Source organism: Convolutriloba macropyga, chromosome 12 (assembly GCF_964194025.1).
Source record: "Convolutriloba macropyga chromosome 12, txConMacr16.3, whole genome shotgun sequence".
Lineage (NCBI taxonomy): Eukaryota > Metazoa > Xenacoelomorpha > Acoela > Convolutidae > Convolutriloba > Convolutriloba macropyga.
In genome coordinates this window covers 24,163,587-24,186,042 of record NC_134479.1, presented here as the reverse complement: position 1 = coordinate 24,186,042, position 22,456 = coordinate 24,163,587, and the positions used below count along the sequence as shown (strand labels likewise).

General features: G+C 35.1%; 2 protein-coding genes across 3 annotated transcripts in view; one reads left to right on the top strand and one right to left on the bottom strand.

Annotated features, from left to right (window-relative positions):
- LOC142350429 (isatin hydrolase-like) overlaps positions 1 to 1,176 on the top strand; it is a 33,922-nt gene extending 32,746 nt beyond the window's left edge. The window contains exon 4 of the mRNA XM_075402276.1: positions 802 to 1,176. Within this exon, the coding sequence (XP_075258391.1) occupies positions 802 to 1,039 (238 nt within the window). The 3' untranslated portion in view covers positions 1,040 to 1,176. The remainder of the gene's footprint in view (positions 1 to 801) is intronic.
- Positions 1,177 to 8,249: 7,073 nt separating this feature from the next.
- The window catches only part of LOC142350823 (uncharacterized), a 31,208-nt gene continuing 17,001 nt past the window's right edge, over positions 8,250 to 22,456 (bottom strand). Inside the window, exons 3-4 of one of the 2 annotated variants that reach the window (XM_075402783.1) lie at positions 10,837 to 11,029; positions 8,250 to 8,668 (exon numbers count right to left, since the gene is read on the bottom strand). In XM_075402783.1, the coding sequence (XP_075258898.1) occupies positions 8,497 to 8,668; positions 10,837 to 11,029 (365 nt within the window). In that variant the 3' untranslated portion in view covers positions 8,250 to 8,496. The remainder of the gene's footprint in view (positions 8,669 to 10,836; positions 11,030 to 22,456) is intronic. The other variant, XM_075402784.1, reaches the window with a different exon arrangement.

The following is a 22,456-nucleotide window of genomic DNA, read 5'->3' as shown; positions in this document are numbered from 1 at the left end:
GTACCAAGTTGATCTACCGTGTTACAATCCTGCCTTTCCATTTCATATTTCATACTTTTTAAAACTTTAGCTTCTACTTTTCTAATTTACATTGCAAGTTTTGATTAATGGCTTGAAGCTCTCGTTTTTCATCTTTTCTTGCGGGGGAAACAATTCAAATGCAGATATGTCCATGTTAATTAAAAATTTACATTTAATGTTTATGGAGTTCATCGTGATGGCAGTTTTTCGCCTGAGCAATTTGGCATGATGTAACTCTTAAATCAAAATTATTTACGTTGAAAAGTATTTCCATTGAACTGCTTCTATTCGGTTTTCGTCCAGATCCGTGAGGCCTCGTATTATGCGAAAAGACTTGGATGCTTTGATAGATTATATCTTAAGTCAATTTTTTATCGCAACCCAAATTTCTACTATCTGCATCTTATTAAAAACAAGCACTTTGAGTGTGCATGATAAACGAGAATTGGATTTTGTTTTGGGCTGTTCAGAGTGTTTTCAGAGAGCCGGTTTTTTACTATGATTTTTTGTCTGAACAGTATAAAAGGTGACATGATCATAATCTGTTCATAGTAAAATACAGACGAACATACTGACGAAAATACAGATGAACATACAGACTGTTCATAGTAAAATACAGACGAACATTATTCAGCGCTGATTTACAATGTTACTATGATCCGGGTCGTGACTCATTAACAAGAAATTAATGAACAGAAAAAAACTGGTCAATTCCTTTGCCAATTCAGTCCCAATCTAACCCAAAATTCATTTTTATCCATTAACGTGACAATACTTTAGGTATCGACTTCACACAACTCTTTTGCCAGAAGGAAAACTATTACTTGAAAACGTGAAATCTGAGGGGATGGAGAAGTTGCCGGCTAAAGGTTCTCATTTAATGATATTTCCGATGCATCTCAAAGATGGAACTGGAAGTCCAGCAAGGATCATTGCGGTTTTGAATGGGGCATCTAGAATCACGACGCCAGCTCTGATTCTGATATTCACGTATAATTCACTTCTTCAGTTCTTTTGATCACTGTTTTTTGTTCTGGTATATAATTTGCAATCACGGATTTTTTCATGTGCAGATTCATGTGGACTGCAAATAACTGAAATTGAACAGAGAATTTGAGATCATCAACAGAAAGGTTTAATTAATTTTTTTAATTATCTCTCCAGTTAACATAAATATAAAAAACAACTATTATCACCAGACAGTTCCCGGTTTGACCACCATAAATAAATCTTGGCAACCATATCCAAGCCATATATGGTGACCAAGAAAACTTGGCAACCATATACCTGACCGAACGAAATATCAAACTTGATATTTCGTTCGGTCAGGTAATGCGTGAAATAATTTCGTTCTGATAATGCGTGAAATAATTGCCTCTGACATATTTTGGTGGTGAAAAGTACGTGTATTACAACCCCTCCATGAAATCCCTTAAACGCGAAAAAAATATTGTCTGAAAAACTTGGCAACCTTGGTACGATCAAGTACATCTAACCACTTACCCAAGTTAAAGGGTTAAGCTGTAAGAAATTAGTAAATCTTAAAAATTGAAGCTGGTAAGAATTATTGCTGATGAATATAGCACAAAGTGAAAAGTAGTTTTGATGTTTCAGCCAAAAGTTCTCTAACAACTGCCAACAAGTTTACAGGTTCAGGAGAAGACTCTCATAAGTGACAAGAAGACTCTCATGAGTCGGTGCGTGGTAAAGAGTGATCCGAGGCTGAACCGAGGCATTTTTATGTTTCAGTGCTTAATCCCGATTACCAATGAAAAAACAGAAATTGTTCTAGACTGCGTCCGTACTTTGGCGTCCGTAAATGCTTAATGTAATTTTGCGTATACCCGGAGCGCGTCTATAATAATGATTTTTAGGCGTGCCATTACTATTTTCAGGTCCGAGATTTCACAGTTAAGTTTGACTTTAGTAAGACAAAATGAGTCATCAACTGACTTTGTCCGAACATGATTTTTATTATTTCGGTTTGCGGTCTGGACATAAAAATTTAGTCTCCACTGGTATATGCGCATGGCGTACCTAATAATCCGCGCTTTGGTGCTTTTATTTGCTCAAGAGACAATTATATCGCCCCTCGCTCGATCTCTCTCTCTCTCTCTCTCTCTCTCTCTCTCTACCTATCTCTCTCTCTCTCTCTCTCTCTCTCTCTCTCTCTCTCTCTCTCTCTACATATCTCTCTCTCTCTCTCTCTCTCTCTCTCTCTCTCTCTCGCTATCTACATTTTGATCGTAATTAAACTACATGCCTTTTCAATATACATACTCACTGAAAGTAAAAACTGAACAGATAAAAAAATAAAAAATAAAAAAAAACAGTTATAAACTAAGAAATTATAACAATGATTATAACTACGATTATAACTATGATTTTAGCTAACAATAATTTTGAGTTAAATTTTTTTTGAGTTTGTCTCATGCACCTGAGTTTGTCGCGTGCGTCTAATTAATTTTAATTGGGGCTCTTTGAATAGCTCCATCGACCTCAACCGACTTCCACACGCTTCTCCCGACATCAATGTTCAGCAGGATGGCTGACGTGAATAATTTTTATCAACGTGAACAAAATGTGGCAGAGATTAATAAGAGATCTCGTTGGAAGTCAACTCTGGCTGTCGCGCTGCACGGAATCATGAATGTGAACGCGGTTGTCGGGCTGCACCCCCAATTGTATCTCATTGGGCTGCATTGGTTGCCTAGAATAGGACAAAGATAAAACGTACCACTTGTTATCAGACATGGTTATTACATAAAACCACCCTTCTAACTCCACTGACCTCCATCTACCTCCGCTACTGACCTCCACCGACCTCTGACACCAACCTCTATCGACCTCCGCCAACGACTTCCACCGACCTCCGCACACCGAACTCCAGCTACCTCCGTCACCAACATCCATCGACCTCCACCACCGACCTCCACCGAACTCCGTCGTCAACCTCCGCCACCGAACTCCGCCACTGACCTCCGCCACTGAACTTCGACACCGAACCCCGACACCGAATCCACCATAAAAATCTAAATGCACCAATTTATGGTATATTTGGAGCTAGAATAGCTTTTGAGGGTATCGCCAATTTGCTAAGTTCTTTCTATGTATAGTATGATGATTAGAGAAATGTGAAACGTTCTGTGCAGTGTTGAGAAAGAACTTAAATGAGGCTGCGAAGAAGACGGGCAGACTGGGATGTTTCTTAATGGAGTCTGAGTAAAAAGTATTTATACTGCTATTTGTCCGGTACAGTAATGGCTGCTATTGAAAGTCAGTGGTACAGCAATGAAACTCACTGCGACCAAAGTCCGGGTAAACAATTCGCTTTTTGAAGTTATGCAAGATATGTTCAACTTTTCTGAAAATGATTTAACGTAATATGATGAAAAACCGTAAAAATTAAATAATAAAAACGGCTCAATAAATATTAAAAATTTTATTACAATCAGTTTAGAAGCACAATCGGAATAAAGAATCGTAGAATTGGCTAGTATAATTACAACAGGTAACATTTCATTTTAATAAAAAGACTGTCCTTTTTAGTTTTTGAAATGGAGAGCATTTAGTTTTGCTTATAAACTCAAGGATTTAACAAACAAGTTCAGCGGTATCAGCTTTTTGTTAGAAACGTGTACAAAATCATCTTCCAAAATCAAGCGGACAGAATACTCAAAACCTTTAGAACCCTTAGCTTCGTAAATGAATCCCTAGAAGAGCTAAATGCAAACTGGTTCCGTAGCTAGAAAAAATTACCTAATAGTAGTCAACCTAATGACGAGGAAAAGAGAAAAACCATCCAGGAATTTTGGAAATGGGCAGTCTTTTAAAAACAATGCAAAAAACTAGTTTTTTTTTGTAAAGTGGCGTTGTATTTATACAAACAACTAAAAACAAAAACTTCGGGTCTAATCGTTAATAACTTACACAGAACACAAACACAGAAATATAACTGAGAATAGAAGATGACTGCACCATTGAGTAGAGATATCATTGAAGGTTTTTTTAAAAAATCAATATTTGTTTATCTTAAACAGGTAAAAAAAATTCTGTTTCCTTTAGAATATAATCATATAACTGGTGTCAATTAACGTGAAAAATTACGAGCGTAAAAATGTTTCACTACTTTCAACGTGAGTAGTTGAGTTAGAATACTACTGTAGTTAGGCTGCTGTTTCATCCTGTTGTTCTATTCTCAATCCACAATCAATTTTTGCTCCGGAAACAGAAACTCAACGGTTGAACAAACATTTATCAGAATTGAATAATTTTTAAACAAATATAGTGTGTATTTGTTTATGTTCCAACGGTGTGGACGCGAAACAAAGTTGTAATTTGTGTCAAAGCTTTTTAATATTTGTGGATCAAAGTGTCTTCCTAATATAATGATTTTTCTCGAAAAAATATGATCAGTCAATCAAGCGCAGTCGGATCTCAACCCGGGTTGAGACCGAATTGTTAACTTTTAAGAACTTGCAAGTTTCTTGCAAAAGACGGTCAACTTGTAAGGTTTTGCAAGTTTCTTGCGAAAGATGGTTAACTTGTAAGAACTTGCAAGTTTCTTGCAAAAGACGGTCAACTTGTAAGGTTTTGCAAGTTTCTTGCGAAAGATGGTTAACTTGTAAGAACTTGCAAGTTTCTTGCAAAAGACGGTCAACTTGTAAGGTTTTGCAAGTTTCATGCGAAAGATTGTTACCTTGTGAGAACTTGCAAGTCGAATGGTTAACTTGTAAGAACTTGTAAGTCGAATGGCCAACTTGTAATTTTCTTGCAAGTTCATTCCTGTCGAATACAATTCTTATTATTGGTTAATTCAATTTAACATTCAGTCATTTACCGTAGAAGAAACTACCGCAAGAACTTGCAAGTTTCTGGAAGAAAAACTTGCAAGGCAAGGCATCGCCTTGCAAGTTTCTGCCAGAAACTTGCAAGCTCTTATAAAATAACCATTCGCCCTCGACCCGGGCAATATCTCATTAAGTTGGGCAAAAGATACAAAACTAGAAAATGTCTTTTAAAAAACATTTTGAATTGATCAAATTGCAAAAAAATTTAGACGACAGATAAACTCTCCTAAATGCTGTAAAATCATTTTGCAAACAAATTGGCGAAAATTTAACCCAAACTGAGCGGAATGCCGGCAAATCTTTTGAGAATTACTTAAAGAGCTTTACTTAAAAGAACTACTCAATAAATTTCAGAGAGTCCATTAACTTGAAACTTACAGAATTAACTTAGGTTTAACGATACTTTTAAAAAACTTTAGGTTAATGTTGATATCAATGAAGAGCTTGTGCACAGAAACAAAAATAGTTCTCTCATCAAAATTGCAAGGTTAGTAAGGAAAAAAGTACGGTTTTTTACTAGTAAGACAAGCATTTTGAATCAAAATTGATTTCATTTTTTTAAAAAATGTGCTCTCGGAACTGTCTCCTTCAGGTTTCTCTTGTTCATTTTTGAAACAAACATTATTTTGTTGACAGTATTCTTAAACTTGTTGCAGAAAAACACAAGTCAAAGAGTCAAAAAAGAGCTCATTCGCACAATATATTCAGACATTCCAGCTTTTACTCTGATTATAGACTCTATTGGAAAAGAAGTGTAATCAAAATACGGCGATAGCTATCCTGAAATTATCAAAATCAGGTATAACACTTCAACTTTGGTTAATTTACGTACTATTATCCGGAACAATTTAAGACCTCGCATTACACTTCCACGGAGCTCGTCCCTAAAAATGTGCTTGTATCCTAAAATAAACGAATGAGCTTGAGTTTTTTAAACTAATTTTTTTGGTGGAATTATAATAATTTTTTTATCATTTTTTTAGCATACAGATCCTAAAAAACATTTCAGCTCCATGGTTCACTTCCTGCTCGTAATGAATGGGGAAATTTATTCATGTGCCAGAAACTGCGAAGCAGAGTCTTACTTCATCAGAAAAAAAATATCAGTTGCAGCGAAAATGCTTCCAGTTCGTTAACTTTTGAATATTAAACAGGCTACTTACTTGGACAACTTCTTATCAATCAGCTCCAGCCATCATAAAAACAAGTGGCCCCTACCCTGCAGTACAAAAACACACGAACTGAATCCTGGAATGACTTTGTCATATCTAATTCAATAAGTAAAAATGTGTAATAAGTAAATTTCGAACTGCGAAAAAAAATCAAGGCCCATTTCGTTAAAACAATTTGGAACTTCTCATAACCTATCTTATTGGAGCTTATCTTGAAGAGACTATAAATTTAGTTAATTCTGACAAAAATTAAAAGAAATTTTTCGCATTTAAACCATCTATAAATTATACACATTTACACTACACTCCCATTAGCATGCTATCAATATCTGTCTTTGGAAATCAAGTATTCTTTTTTATAAATTTAACGGACAGTAAGTGATGTTTGACATTAACTCAAGAGCGATCCTATCATGAAGACTCGATCCCCAGATAACTCTGATTTCCTGCTTGCTCCGACCAACTTTGGTGGGGGAAGGAAGCATATACTAAAACGTGTTTCTTTTGTTCAGTCAATTTTGTCCGATCAATATATTCATCCTATAGGCTTTGAGTGGAATTACGAAGCCCGTTCAAAGTAGAATATAAGACTAAAAAAATTTCGATTTTCGTTTTTTCCACTGAGTTATCGAGGTTTCATTTTTTTTGGGAACATTTGACTGATTTTCGTTCTTATTGTTAACATTTTCCGTAATTTTAACCAATTTTGGCAAACTTCGCTTAAAAATGTTAAAATTGGTAGCATTAAAAATGGTAGTGTTGTTTGTTCTACCTCTAAAAACAAAGGAGTGTTGCTGAACTGTTTGATTCTGTTTTTTTGGTAAAATATTTGCCAAATTTTTCAAGAGTCTGATTTTTTTCATTAAAAATGGCAGGAAATAAGTTCTTTAGTCTCCTATTAACGCTCATAAATACTGCTGACTAAAATTTTGTTAAATCCGAAGATAGCTGGTTTCAATTTAGGGTCCTTTGAGAGTGTTTCCTGAATTAAAAATTTGGATGTTTTTCGATCATGTAATTTGATAAATATGCAAAATCCATCATTTATATGTGATATGTTGTCTTTTTGTCAAACCATTATTCTTCATAAAACTTGGAAAAATAAAATGTTCCTGATAGGGCAATGGCAATAGCGAGGCTAGTCAAATCGTTGTTTTTAAAACCCAAAAGAAATCGGACTGTAATCGGTTTTTTAAAAGTTATTTTCGTTTATTTGAATTTTAACGTGAATTGCAGAAAAAGAACAATTCAAATCAAGGCGTACCAATGAAAAGTCTCATTGACTTCCTAACAAGTTTCAAGGAAACATATCAAGTTTTTTATACGAAAACTTACGGTCATTTTAACTTTTAGGAATATATATTTTTATAGTAAACAATGGTTATTGAGCTTTGCGATCTCTATTTTTCTTTCGGTCAACATGTAGTTTAAGGCCAGCAGAACAGATTGCAACGTCGTTTCAATGGATTTTTGATTATGGTTTCGTATTTTAAGTAATGATTTCTTTGCTTTAATACTAAGAGTTTTAACAAAAAAATGTTTCCTTTTTACATTTTCCCGTTTTGTTTATTGTCTTGTCACATTATTGACATGTCAGATATTGCAATATTGTCGTTTATATAGAGGGCACAACTGAACAAATCAGTTTTTAAAGGAATAATTCATGACTCTAGCTTCTTCGACACCGTATTCTAGCAGAATTTAAGGGACTTTAAAAAATTTTGATTTTTTTTCTCGTTTTTTGTGGCTATTTTTGGTTCTTTTTCGTGTAAATGTTACCGAGTCTTATCAGGGACTGGTCCTAATTTTTTCTAGTGAGGTACAGAAAAATTAGTTTAGTTCTGGTTTTACTTGACGCCAATTTGACTTTGTTATTATATAATTTTAAAATATAGGTATTGAGTTTGGAATGTAAATTATTGTTGTTGCTATTTTATTATTTTCAGTCTTGTCTCGTAGTCTTAACAATATCAGGTTGCATCGGCTCCTGAATGTGGCATTATTCTAATTGATTCAAATTGGAAGCAATTTTTTAATTCATACACAAATTTTTTTTATCAGTATGTGAGATTTCATTTGGTTGACAATTAAGCCAAAACTGATGAGCGGTGTCGGAACATTATGTGCGAACGCACATTTGGTGGATGAACGGGGGCGAACGCACATTACCGAGCCTCCTTTTTATATTTTCCACCTAATACCTAATTTGAAATCTTCAACTCACAAGGACGCATAGAAAGCCTACTACAATAACAGTTATTTTAAAAAATAGTAGATAGAGGTTCCAATTTTTGTATACAAGAGTTGAAAAATCATTCGAAAAATTTACAGAAGTTGCAGCAATTCGTTTTCTATCATTGAAGCCTATTTTCGGCTTCTATGTTTTCACCCATTTTTTCATAGTTGTGATGATCTTCATGCCAATAGTTTTGTTGTTCATTGTGGCGTTTCGTTCACGGTACTGTCGGCCACATGATGTTGTCAGTTATCCCATAGCATTCAGGTGATTCCAGGCTTAATTGGATCATCTTGTAATTAACAATACATTGTCCAGTTTGTGCCACCGACAAACCTGGATAGCTTGTGTCAGTTAAAATTTTTTTCTGGCACATCAATTTGTAGAATCTGAAACGGAAGCAGAGAAAATACAAGTTGAAATAGAAAAATCCTATTTATAGAAACCTATATAAATAAATTTACTTGAATTCAAACCAGTTTTATGTCTCAACATATGAAAAGAGTACACAACTCTAGAGAGGGGGCTTCTTTTATTCAAAATACACAGTCAAGTATCCTATTTATAGTTTGGGTAAGGCGTTTCCATTGGCTGTTTGAATTGAGCATTTTTTTCTGCATCGAGAAAAAACTTTTCAATAGTCGGCCTGTGGACAACTATTTTGTCTTTCATGTGCCCAGAAAAATTTTTTAATAAGAAATTGTTAAAAAAAATTGTCCAAGTTTCTACTTTTTGCAACTAACCAGAAATTTTTTTATATAGCTTGCTGATGTACGTAATAAACGTAGCAACGGAGCAAAACTGAAGAGCATTGCACCCGAGCCAACTTAAAAGACGGTTGCAAAATGTCAAAACCCTCCAGAAATTTTGTTTTCTCTAAGATAACCAGTTCTATAATCAGTTCTCGCAGTTGGACAATTTAGCTATATCAATGGATTGACTAACACAATGTAGCTTACTCATATCACCCCCCCCCCCCCGCCGCCTCCAGGGTTATTATTACATACCCCTCCCTCTGTTAAATAGTAACGTGCTATATAACAAAACTTATATTGTTACTTGGGACATGAAATGTACCGGGGTGCGATAAAGAATACTTCCCAAATTTGGCCTTTTTCGTTGATACACGTTTCCAAATTATTAAATCTTTAATTGTCTTTTTGATTGAGTAATGATTTTCGAAAATGGAAACGGATGAAGGATCGTTTTCGCTTGCGTTACGTGTATCAATGAGCAACATATGCGCATAACATTTTAATTTTCAAAAAAGCAGATTCATGACAGACTTAAATCATGACAATCGCCCAATCAAACTTCTGTAATTTAGTATTTTTAATCGTGCAAACCTCAAGATTAGCATTTTGTTTGAAGCAAAAATCCAGCGTAAAAAGTGAGCCGAGAAACAATTCAAGGTTGAAAAATTGAGCTATTCAAAACCCAAGCATAACAATTTAGGTCAAGAAGTCGAGCCCGATTTTTTTGCGTCAATCAAAAGTACAGCCCATAAAAGTGTGTCAAATAACAGTCCAGATAGACCGTTTTAGTCAAGCAAAAACAGAGATTTAAACTTCTGGTCGGATAGAAATGGAGCAAAAGACCATTGTAAAAAAATTGTTTCGAGATACATTTCAGGTGTTCATTATTCGGTTGACCATCCTCTGTTTGTAGGTCGTTTCATAAGTTGAGGTCTGAAACTGGGTTACAAAACATTAAAAACTAGTGGACAGAGTTGACGAGATAAGATTCGAACTTCAAATATCCCGATCTCTTGTGTTTTGGGACTTTCGGAGCCATTTTAGCCACAAAATAGCCGTTTTGCAAATCTAATATAAACAAGATCGCTTCCGAGTTCCTCGATGAACAGCTATCATTCCAGAGATGTCTCCTTGTGACTTTGTGGATAATAAAGTTTCATCAAATAATACAGCATTGTTTACCCCCTTGAAGTTAAGCGCATGAGATTTTTTTGTGTTCGGTTACATTCTGTTCGCTTTCATCCAATTTTCAACATTTTTGACAGTACTGTTCATTTCATCTTGGTTTTTGTGATAACTTTAAAATCATCAGCATAGCCATAACTGCCCGTGTTAGGGTAATAGCTCTGGCAAATCATTGATATAGATAAGATAAGATTAAGTTAGTACAGCACTTGCGCCTTGGGCGCGTAAAAATTTTGAACATAAGCCAATTCACACGCACGCACGCACGCACGCACGCACACACACACACACACACAAACAAACAAACATCACACACGCGCACACAGAGAAAAGCGCAAAACTCAGAAAATGTAGAAATACAGACCTTCCCAGGTTGAGGTCCCAGACGGAACGTCGGTATGTCCAGATGTAAATTTGAACGCACGACAACCCCGTCGTGCGTTCATCTGGGTCTGGACATATCGACTTTCCGTCTGGGACCTCAACCTGGGTTTATTGCGGATATATTTACAACGATTTGGTGAGTCTAACTCTTCATTTAAAGCCAGAACGTTGGATGGGTTTTTATTTACGATGTGGTATACAAATTGTAATCTCGTTCACGAGTGTTTGCCAACCTTAATGAAGACACCGATTTGTTCTCGTCTTTAAATAGAGAAGAGCTTGCCAGAAGAGCCTGGTTGATTGGGACTGTTTCGCGCTTGTAGACACATCCACCAACTTTCAGGAACTCTTTTGGGTTATTCTTGACATCTTCAGCGAAGTCACCACATGAGCGATCCTTGTATTTTTCATCGACGAACACGGATCCTAAATTTTTAAATATTTTTGGATAAATTTTTAACACCCCGGTCGAGGTTTTAGGGTGAATTTTGTAACAAAAAAATGCTGTGAATGCGGTGAATGCGGTGAAAAAAAAGCTCACCACTTTTCACCGCTATTCGACCTAGGCCTAGATGTCAACGCTAAAAAACGCAAAATTATGTAAAGTTGACGCTGTATGCATTGAACTAATGCAAAATCTAGGCTTGAGCGCCAATCCTACATAACTTTGCGTTGAATTTAGCGTAGATCTAACGTAATTGTGCTTTGAATTTGGCGTAGATCTTACATAATTTTGCATTGGATTTGGCGCAAATCCAAAACAATTTTGATTTGATCTTGCATATTTCTCTTTTAGAATTAGCTTTGATTCAAACTAAAATTGTGTTCCAACGCTTAGATCTTACAAAATTTCGCATTGAATTTGTCGCAGATCTTACATGACTTAATGTTGAAAATACCGTATATAATACAAACTTTGCGTTGAAATTAGCGCAGATTCACATAATTTTGGCATTGATCTTACATAATTCTGCGTTAAATTTTGCGTTGTTCTTTACAAATTTTGTGTTCCAAAGCTTGGATTTACATAGTTTCTCATTGAATTCAGGTAACGAAAACTCAGCCGCGAATTGATAGATGAAACGCTGAATTTTTGTAAGAAATGCAGTGATAAAAAATAATTTTCACCGCGTATTTCTCACAACTTTTTGCGGTGAATGCGGTGAATCGCCATGAAATTTTTTTCACAGCATTCTCGGTAGCGGTGAATAGTTTTTTCACCGCTTAATGCACTGAAATTTTTTTAACCGCGTTCTCTCAAGCGTTGAAGTAATTTTTTCACCACTAGATGCGGTGAAAAATAATAATTCTTTGCATCAAGCGGTGAAAAAAAATAATTCACCGCGATTCACTGCATTCATCGAATAAATGTGTAAGAAATACGCGGTGAAAATTTTTTTTCGCCGCGTTTCATCGCGATTCTTACGAAAATTCACCGCCGAACCTCGACCCGGGACGTAAGATGGTTTGCTTTTCTTTCCAAACTCATGCGAAAATGGTGGGATAATATTGATGCTATAAAGCTTTTTTCTCAAGAACATAGATTGGTACAGTGCTTTGTGAGGTTATGGGCCTGTTATCTGAATTCAAGGCAAGATCCAGATGACTCTTTTCACCTGAAGACAGATACTTTTACATATATCCCGGGTCGGAAAAAAATGTGGAATATATGCAAGATAAGCGGTGAAAAGTTGGTTTTTTCACCGCACATTGCGTACATAATTTGCGGTGAAATGCAGTGAAATTATGTACCACAAGAGTAACCTGTGAACTTACAAAAAATGTCCATATTTTACCCCTTACTACATTTTCATGCAGGGATTCGAAACTCCCACATCCTGCATGTCAGCCAATTCGTCTTCCACTGCGCCACTTGCCACTTAAGTCTGTAATTTTTGTTTTGAATTTAAAACAAATTCACTCTCCTTTATGTAAAACCTACGCGTTGAACTTTTGTAAGATGAGCGGTGAAATTACCAATTTTTATCGGTGAAATTGGTTAATGCGCGGTGAATATATGTAAGTTCACCGCTGACTCTGGTGTGAAATTACATAATTTCACCGCTTAAAAAAGTTTCAAAAGATGTATGGTTATTCGTGGGTAAATTTTCCATGCGTCTTTTAACCAATGTATCTTAACTTTGTTGAACAAAAGACAATTCGACACGTTTTTTAAGCGGTGAATTTATTTTTTTTCACCACTAATATAAGCGGTGAATTCATGTATTTTCATCGTATTGAACGCTTTTGTTACATAATTTAGACAATTTTTTTTTAGGCGGTGAATTTATGTAATTTCACTGCTACCAGGCGATAAAGGTTTTTTCACCGCATTCACCGCCTGATTTATGTAATTTCACCCCATTCACCGCTTATCTAACATAAATTGAATGGCGCTGAATGTCGGTGACACCTCGACCCAGGATAGGTTTATAAAATAGACTGAACCTCCCCACTCCACTCTAAAAAAACTAAACAATTTTCAAAAGTAGACTAATTTCCGATTACGGACTAAAATCATTGATTTATATAGTAAATGAAATCAAAACGCCGAAATCAAGACAATCAGCCTTACGATTCTGTAAACAAAATGACTCTCTGCAGTTTCAGGGATAACTTTTTGTTTATACTGAACAATGAAAAATCGAATAAATTTTTTTGCTTTCTGGTGTTATGTTTCTATTATAATCATTTGAATTCTAGCATGAATTTTTCTGTCACCCACTGTAGAATTGTTTTCCCAAAGACTACATATAAAAACATGAGTAGTCAATAATAAAACCTAACAAAACCTTTTCCAGATCCTAATTACCATTGCCAATTTAAGGTCAAACTAAATTAGCATTTTTAGAAAAAGTTCATTTTTTACCATATTCCGCAGCAGAAAGAAAAATCACAATAATTACATCTCTCCAGCAAAAAAAAATCAATTTGTTTAATATCCAGCTAAACTAATCGCCTTAAACTATACAACGACAAGTTTGGACAATATAATTAATAACTACGAATGCATCAAAAACGCCAATCAACTTACTGTTCCACAAACCATAAAAGATTTAATTGTAATTATACAGTTGCATAGAAAGTTAGCCATAAAAATCGCAAAAGCAAAAATTCTTGAGCAATAATGACAAAATAATTGTCAAACCCGAAACTATTGGAAGAGGGATACAATGATTCAAACAATTGAACTTGATATGTTGAAATTATCCCTAAAGTCGGAACCATCTTTGCCCAAGTCTACTAAAGCTTGCGAAAAATTACTAACAACGCTGTTTTTTTACTGCAATATCTAAATGCCTTGCAGATCAACCAGACGAATTTGTAAATTAAACAAGAAGGCTCGGTAATGTGAGTTCGCACATAAAGTTCCGACCCCGCTCATCTTCATTTTTCACTTAACAAACAACTAGATGAATAAAGAAATCTGCTTTAAGGGGCCAATTAGACCTGTGAATACCATTATATGGCTACCAGAAAAGAAAGCGAAAAAAATCAATTGATTACCAATATTAGTTACGACCAAAACTCGTTGTCCTTTTTTTGAAAACCTTTAATAACCAAATTATATTGGCATCAGATAAGAAATAACATAAAAAGATTAACCTTTACTTCATCAGAAAAAAATGGGAATTTTCTTCAATTGGCCTTGGTAGCAAGTCGACATGGAATGAGCAAATGGGCAAAACTTAAAAAACTCTTTTTTGAAAAGAATTAACATCAAACTAATTAGAAACATTATGCATCAAACAAAATCATTGGTAGATTCTTCTATACCTCTATAGAGAACGATTGAGACTTTTTATCCAGAAAATGTCTTAAGACTACAAAAAGAACGACAAATACAGGCAAAAAAAAGAAATTGCACGAAAAAATTAGCAGGATGTCCCAGCCAAATAAACATTTAACTGTTCACTAAAAAAATCATTAAAAGTTTTTGAGTTCGTTTTTTTTTCTAAATGAACTGAGGATCGCCTATTGTAGTGATACTGTGAAAAGAAAACAAAAACCTACAAAAATGGGCGAATATTCAAAAGACATGAACCAGTTTAAGAAAACTTATTGTACCAAGAACAAAGATTTTTTGAGGAAAACGAAACCGTTGCTTAGAGCAAATTGTAGTTCAATATATAAGTGTTGTGACATGTCCAGACAGATGCTAAGCTACAATTTAGCAGAAAAAATTTTAGCAAATATCAGAAATCCAATCTTTTTTAAAAAAACAAATATTTTCAAAATTCGTAGCCAACATAAGCTTTTGACTTGGAGTAGACAGTTTATCTTGCAACTACTTCGAAAACTAATTGCGCCTGTTAATAGCCAGGATAAGTCATAAGACTATAAAATAATTTAAATACAAGCACAACTAAAAAAAATTCCACGAACAATTTTGAGAAAACACACTGTTGAAGCCATTCTCTTTATAAAATATTAACCGCAAGAAAAATAATTTTTCATTTACGTCTATTTCGAACATCACAAAATCTGTTTGTGAAACAAGTATCTCGCAATGAAAGCAAAAAGAACCACATAAATTTAAAAGTAACTAAATTTATAAAAAAAATTATGAAACGAATTGTCTAAGCCCTGAAGACAACAGTCAAAACGTTTATCCAACAAAAAAATGTGGTATGAAAACACAAATCTTTAAAGGAACGTCTCAATAATGAGACTGAATAAAAAAAATGATACAACATTGAACAATATAAAAAACACAAACCAGAAAAAAAACTATTAGCTGAAACATTCTTCAATTTTTTTTGAAAAAATTTTTTTCTGAAAGTCAATAAAACCATTATTTATGTACCGATATTAAGTATTAAGTTCATTTTTATATCTATAGTTGGCCATTGAGACTTTTAAATACTTGGCATTTGACAAAAAAAGGTAACGACAAATAAAAGGAAGAAATAACTAAAACTATACCAAATTCTGCAAAAGAAGGTTTTAGCGGTCCCTACAAACAAATCTTATGTACAAAAAGTGTGTCCATTTAAAAAAAATTGTAAAGCCATGTTCAATTAGATCGCTGAGTAGTGTGACATATTACCGACGGAAAAAAAAATGGCAAAAGTGCACAAATTTCACAGAATTTTCATTGAAATCTCCTAGTACCAAATCCAAGGAACCCTTCTTTGTAAAAAACCGACCATTAAATTGGTTCGTATTTTGTAGAAAAGAAAGTTTGATTTGTAATTACTGAGGTTAAGCTAAAACCTGACAGAAACAAAATTAAAAAATGACAAGTTCAAAAAGTAAGTGAAGTTTCCTTGAAAAAAATACATTCAATTGCATAGGAGACAACAGGTAACAACCGAATGCATGGTTTTGGTAGGTCTACCTACAACAATTGAACAGGCCGTTTGGATCTTTCAAAGGTAGACTTCGTAATCAGACTGTAAAAGAATAAGAACTGAATGCAAAAAAACAATAATTCAGTGAAAAGTTCTTCAAATCCACGAAAACCATTATCTTCTCTGAAAACAAGATATATCTACATTCGGCCTCATTTTTACATAAATGAGACCTGTTATAAATTGGGCCGTTAACAAAAAAGTTTTGTCTGTAAAAAAACAAAAGCAAACTTTTTTGAAGTAAAACAGCATCAAAATGAAAATTGAATTCAAAAAAAATTTCTGATTGTAGTAATCTATGATAATAACACCCCTATCCCTGATTTTGCCAAGCGTCCATTTTTTGAATTAGTCCAATTGTTGAGTGAAACACTTCAACTTTAAAAAAAACAATTATGCATTTTTTATATTTACTAAGATAAATTTGTAAAAAGCGGCAAAATTTCATTCCAGAAAACTTTTACAGGGCGCCGAGTTTCAACAACTTCTCTTCTGGAGTTAGTTACGGAGATAGTTTCAGCGGTTTTTAGATCTCCACTTTGGGCAAATGTAAACAAAATGGACCAGAATATCAAATTTTTTGCATTTTTTGATGAAGAATGACTGAATTTTCAAAACTGTATCCAAATTATTAGCCAAAGAAACTCCAATCAAACATTTCAACACGCTTTTCTATCCCGAACAGTAACAATAACACTCTACCGTTAAAAATTTTAACTTACTTTGAATTACATAAGCAAAGTGTTGCCAAATTTCAGCAAAAATTACTTAATATGTGAATAAAAAAATTTAAAAATCGATTACTCCTGTAAAAAACGAAATTTGAAAAAATTCCAACTTCTAGGATGGATGTACGTGCTTTTTAATGGCACTTTTCGTAACACTCTACTATGAATATATCTATCGGCCAAAATGAATTAACTTGGTTATCATGACTAGGTTTTTAAAACAACAGATCAACAGTTTAATAAATCAATTTCTAACAGCTTATTTGCGTTTTCCAGATATGAAAAATATGTTTCCATTCTCCCCATTTTGGTCAGATAAGAAAAAAATTCAAAAATCTAACTGGTTTTTACAAAACATTCAATGAGAGAACTCTGCACCAATCAGGTACAAGCATTTGTTGTCATAAGTTATGATCTAAAATTATAACGGTTTGGGGCGACCACAACATACATTTTGAGATCTGTACGTTGAAGCACAAGTCTTTGCCTTCACTTTCCAAAATATCGAAGCTATGCATCATTTCGGCCTCAGTTCCCGCCAGAATTCCGTCGTCAAGATACCAAGATTTCTGTAAGAGCATGGAGACTTCCTGCTCAATCTTGTTAATGCGAGGCATGAGCTAAGGAAAACAAATGTGGCCCCAGACAATCACCCTGTTGTATCCCACTTTCGCTCTTTATAGCTTGCCCGTTGTAGAACATTGAACTGTGTATTGCGTAGCACGAGCTAACAAACGGATATGTACATGGTATTTGTTTCAGTCATTCTGATAAAACTCCCTGTCGTTTGAGGGAATTGAAAGCGTTTTCAAAATCTATCCGGAGGACTCTTCAGCTTTCTTTCTTTCCATACTCTTCGTATATTAGTTTTTTGTTGTGGATGATAGATTCCGCGCCTCCCCTTATGGCAACTCAAAAATCTAACTGGCTTTTACAAAACATTTAATGAGAGAACTCTGTACTAATCAGGTACAAGCATTTAATGTCATTAGTTAGGCGGAACGGGTGATTATCATATTTGCTTTTCCACGCATTAATTGACTTGAAATGGATTGAGTCAATCGGTTAATCGCAACGCTAAAACCTTCCGATAAAGCATTTCTTCCGCCCCCAGACAAGCTATTATCTTTATTGTCCTTCGCGAGGTTTCAGACCAACCACCAAGAACTTCAAATTATAGCGGCAAAAAATTTCACTCCGGCTTCTCGGCAGTCAGCGTCATGGGCAGCTAGTTTCCGGTCGTCAGCATATGTTAACGCATAACTGGGTGTATCCGCCTCAATTTCAATGATTGTTGATTGCAGTGCTGACACCACTGCTACGTCGAGCGCTGCTGGTTTGCCTTGTGTCCAGGAGGGTAGAAATACGTCTGCAGGTCCGTATTGGTTGTTACTGCTCAGGTTCTTTTTTTCAAGCGAAGTGCTCAAATTTGCGGATACACAAGAAGAGAAAACTTTGTCTATCAGACGGTCGTGACAATAGATAAAATCTGCTTGTCCTCCGCTTGTTAGAGAATGGTCCCCGTATAAATCTATGACACCATTTTTACAGTAGCAACAAGTTCTGGGAGCATTATATATAGGGATACCCAATCTATATTTGATGCAACTTTGGAACTCCTCAACTTCCAGGTGCAGTCCCAGGGCGGAAATAGGAGCCGTGATCTTCCAAGCACCTGCATTAGGAGCAAGAGGAGACTGCAACCAAGCCCCTTCTCGCACATTTATTGCTTGTGATAGATCATTTAGTGACTTTTGATCAAACTGTTCCTGAATTTTCTTCTGAATTCTCCTATCTACCTCCAACCAATTTGCGTTAACTTCATTTTCCAGAGTGGGTTTCATCCAAATAAGAGCTTCCACTGTAGACGAAACGGACTTCACTGAACTATTAGAAACAGCTAGATGTTGATCACTTGAGCATCCTAAACCCAATCCAACCAACTTGATGGGTAAGTTTGCTTGTTTCCAATTGCTGCACGTAAGCTTTCCCTTGATTAATGTTTCTAGGCAATCCCTCTGTGCATTGTCAAAATGTAGCAAGAGCTTAATAACTGAGGGGCTCGGTTTAACTGTGCGTAGAGAGCACAACATTTTGAGAGTACCAATAAAAATTTTAAGTATGTCATAAGCTGCATGAGCATGGTCAAGTTTCTGTAAGCGATCTAGGAGAGGCTCAGTTTTCTCCACCCTCTTGGATAAAACTTTAGCAGCATGCGTCTCCGTTCCAAATGGCGCACCGAGTACTTCAAAACCTTCAGGATCAGCATGCTTAATGTTTTGATCTAAAATTATAATGGTTTGGGGCAACCACAACAAACATTTTGAGATCTGTACGTTGAAACACAAGTCTTTGCCTTCACTTTCCAAAATATCGAAGCTATGCATCAGTTCGGCCTCAGTTCCCGCCAGAATTCCGTCGTCAAGATACCAAGATTTCTGTAAGAGCATGGAGACTTCCTGCTTATAGTTGAGGGAATTGACACTCCTTGTCGTTTGAGGGAAATGAAAGCGTTTTCAAAATCTATCTGGATGACTCCTCAGCCTTTTCTCTTTCCAAACTCTTCGTATAATAGTTTTTTGTTGTGGATGATAGATGCTGCGCCTCCCCTTATGGCAACTCCAAGTTGATTCGGACAGAAAATTTCTAATGCCTCCTCCTTTGCAAAGGAAACAAAACATTTAGCCACAAGACGGCGGAAAAATTCTCCAACAGCAATGGGTCGTAGACCTGATTTCCGTTTCTTCATAGTTGTTAGAGAGGCGTTGCAGAAAGTTAGGCCAAAGTCATTTGTAAATAAAGCCACGAGCTGAACAGAAGTTGATTAGGTGAGTTTTTGGATTAAGATTCTGGACTGCTCAGGGTTATTGCAACGAATGGCATTTGATAGATGCTCAGAATACATCATGCTTGGACCGACTGCAGTACCTTTGGGGAGGAAGATAACATGTCACTGACAATTTTTTCTGCGAATTGATATCCTAAGCACGGCTCATCAGTAACAGGTTTAATCGGCTCTTTTTCTTTAGGTTGTAGAGAACAAAGATCTTCGTAGGTTTACTCATTGGAAGGTGTAACTCCGTCTGAGTTGAAAACTTTTGCAGCTTTTCCAAAAAAGCCTTAATGACATAGTGTCTTCGCTCTTTTCAACATTTTGTTGTCGTTTTAACTTGATGCTTCTCTTGCTTTTTGGGCTGCCATTTTCCCATCGAGCAATGATAAATTTTTCGTTGTGGAACGAGTGTTTTCCACCTCCACGTGAAGCTTTGCGCGAGATACATTTGGAAGATTCCAGAAGTTTTTTTCCAGTTTTCGATATCTGTGGGACTTGTTTGAAAGTTTGCTTAAGTCTCTGTTATGAACTTCGACCATCGCAGTCGATCTTTAACAGGAACGTTTCTAATTGTAGGTGAAAATGATCTGGAAATAATTTTTATGTCTGGTAATGTGTTGTTTGTCAGGTCAGGTGAGCATCACTTGAAGACTGATTGGGGTCACTGACTAGTTTGTCGTTTTCCTATTGCGCCACAATCGTTAGATTTCTTGAGTTTGTGCTGTATAGTTTTCAGAGTTTTGTTTAAAAAACTATGATAAGACCCAATTTACTTGGAATCGAAGAGTTCGTCGTCTTTGGAGTTGTATCACAAATAATAAGTTTTGGTTTTGGAGCCTGTGTGTTCAACAACGTTGCTGCGACAAAATTGTCCGTTTCTGTCAGGGAAAAAGACAATTGTGTCTACTGCAATACTTCACTGGCTGTCCCTCGACGAAGCATATGTCGTAGCTCGTGTGTTTTGGGCCCATTGTCCCCATGAACTTTTTAGGTTGCCTAATTTAAATTGTTGTCGAAAAGCGACAATAAAAAAATATCGAATCTGAATCGAAATTGAAATAATCTAGGGAAATGTCTGCACTCATAAACGACGTTGAAAAAGATAACCTTGAGAAATTGGACGAATCTGATGGCTTCTGCCCTTTTCTCTGCGGGGGTGGGTGCTGTTTGTTTTAATTTGTTATCGATTAAAACTGATGTTGGTTTTCGTATAATAGAAACCAATAATACGCCTTTTTTCCACTAAGACCGGACAAGAGGGAGGTATATGATTTGATCTCACCCGAAAGTCGTCGATGAGATTTCCTGTTCACTTCATAACTCCACATATAAGACTTGCAGAAACACTCCAGTCCAAAAATCCCCCTCAACCTTGAAAAATTAGGTAATTTCTATAGCTTCAATTAAATTTAGCTTAACATTAGTTGTAATTCTTCCTTTCCTGTAGATCAGCGCATGTGCATTAGATCTACAATTGTCTGCACAAAAAAAAACAGCCCATTTGAATTTATAGTTCCTCCATCCCCTATAAAGTGTGGGTCGGATCAGAAATGGCTGCAATTTTCAAAATGTACGCTTAGCGCTAAGTATAAACAGAATGTTAACAACTTTAAAGGTTATAAGTTTTGTGAACGATATTCAACGAAAGCGTTATCTGACAATTGAATTATGAATTTTGTAAATTGTGAGAGAAAGGCATTTTCTATTTTCAATGAAAATCAGTTTAATTAAAAAAGAGAGAAACTATTTTTCGTTTGAAACCATGGGAGATTGAATACTAGTTACCTTTTTGTAATTTAGATCGTATTAACAGTTATTAGTTAGTTGAAACAATTGCATTTTTTATCTCAAGAAATAAAGTTTGTTTAGATCTGTGGTGTTCTGAGCGAGATGGAAAATTTGGCGCTTCATTACAAAATCTGTTTTGGTTTGTAAGCATAAGAGAAACTTTTAAAAAAAACAAGCAATGTTTAAACTGATTTAGACGTGTTGTTAAGCAAAGTAGAAGCGGATAAAATATGATTTAATAATCGAAATTGATTGAATATTGATTTAATATTGAATTAATATTGATGAAATCAATATTTATTATTGATTTAACAATCGATTATTAACAATCGAAAACCATTTTCAAAAGCAAATCAGACTCAAGATCATTTCGAAATTTTAAGTTTATTGGCACCAAAGTTGCCAAAGTGGCACCTATTGCCAGTACTTTGATCTTATTAATTTGTTGTTATGTGGCTAACTTCTGTATGCCTAAACAGAAAAGAAATGGCAATTTTTCAAAATTTGTCATTTGAATTTTGGCCAACATTTTTAATTATATCAAAATACCTTGCATGTAATTTAATCAACGGAATTCATATCAACTTTCAGCAAGTACGTTAAAAGTTTTAAAATTGAAAACATACATTTAATTAACAATTTTCAGCTATTTCTGACAACGAGCTGGAAAAAATTGTCTAAATTTTTGCTTTTTAAAACGAAATTTTTGCGAGCAATTTGCAAATTGACTAAGACGTGCTTTTAAGCTCAGTAGAAGCGAATAAAATATGATTAACATCCGAAAACAATTTTCAAAAACATGTCAAACTCAAGATATTTTTGAGATTTTAAGTTTATTGGCACCAATTCAAAGACGCAAAAGAACCTTAAAAAACTCTAGTCTTATCTAAGTTTTCAATGTGTACCTGCTCTTTGTGAGCTTAGTTAATATTCTAACTTTCTCCTTTTTTGTTTTGTTCGTCTTTGGGTTGCACACCAAAGTGGTGTCAGAACACCTAATTTTATTTACTCAAACTAAATGATGTTTAATTATCAATAGTTAGTTGTTTCACACCTTTCGGGTGGTGTTGAACCTGAAAATATGCACTCTATCTGGAAAAAAAGGTTTCTGAGGTAGATTTTGTGTTTTGCCCCATTAACCATTTCCAAA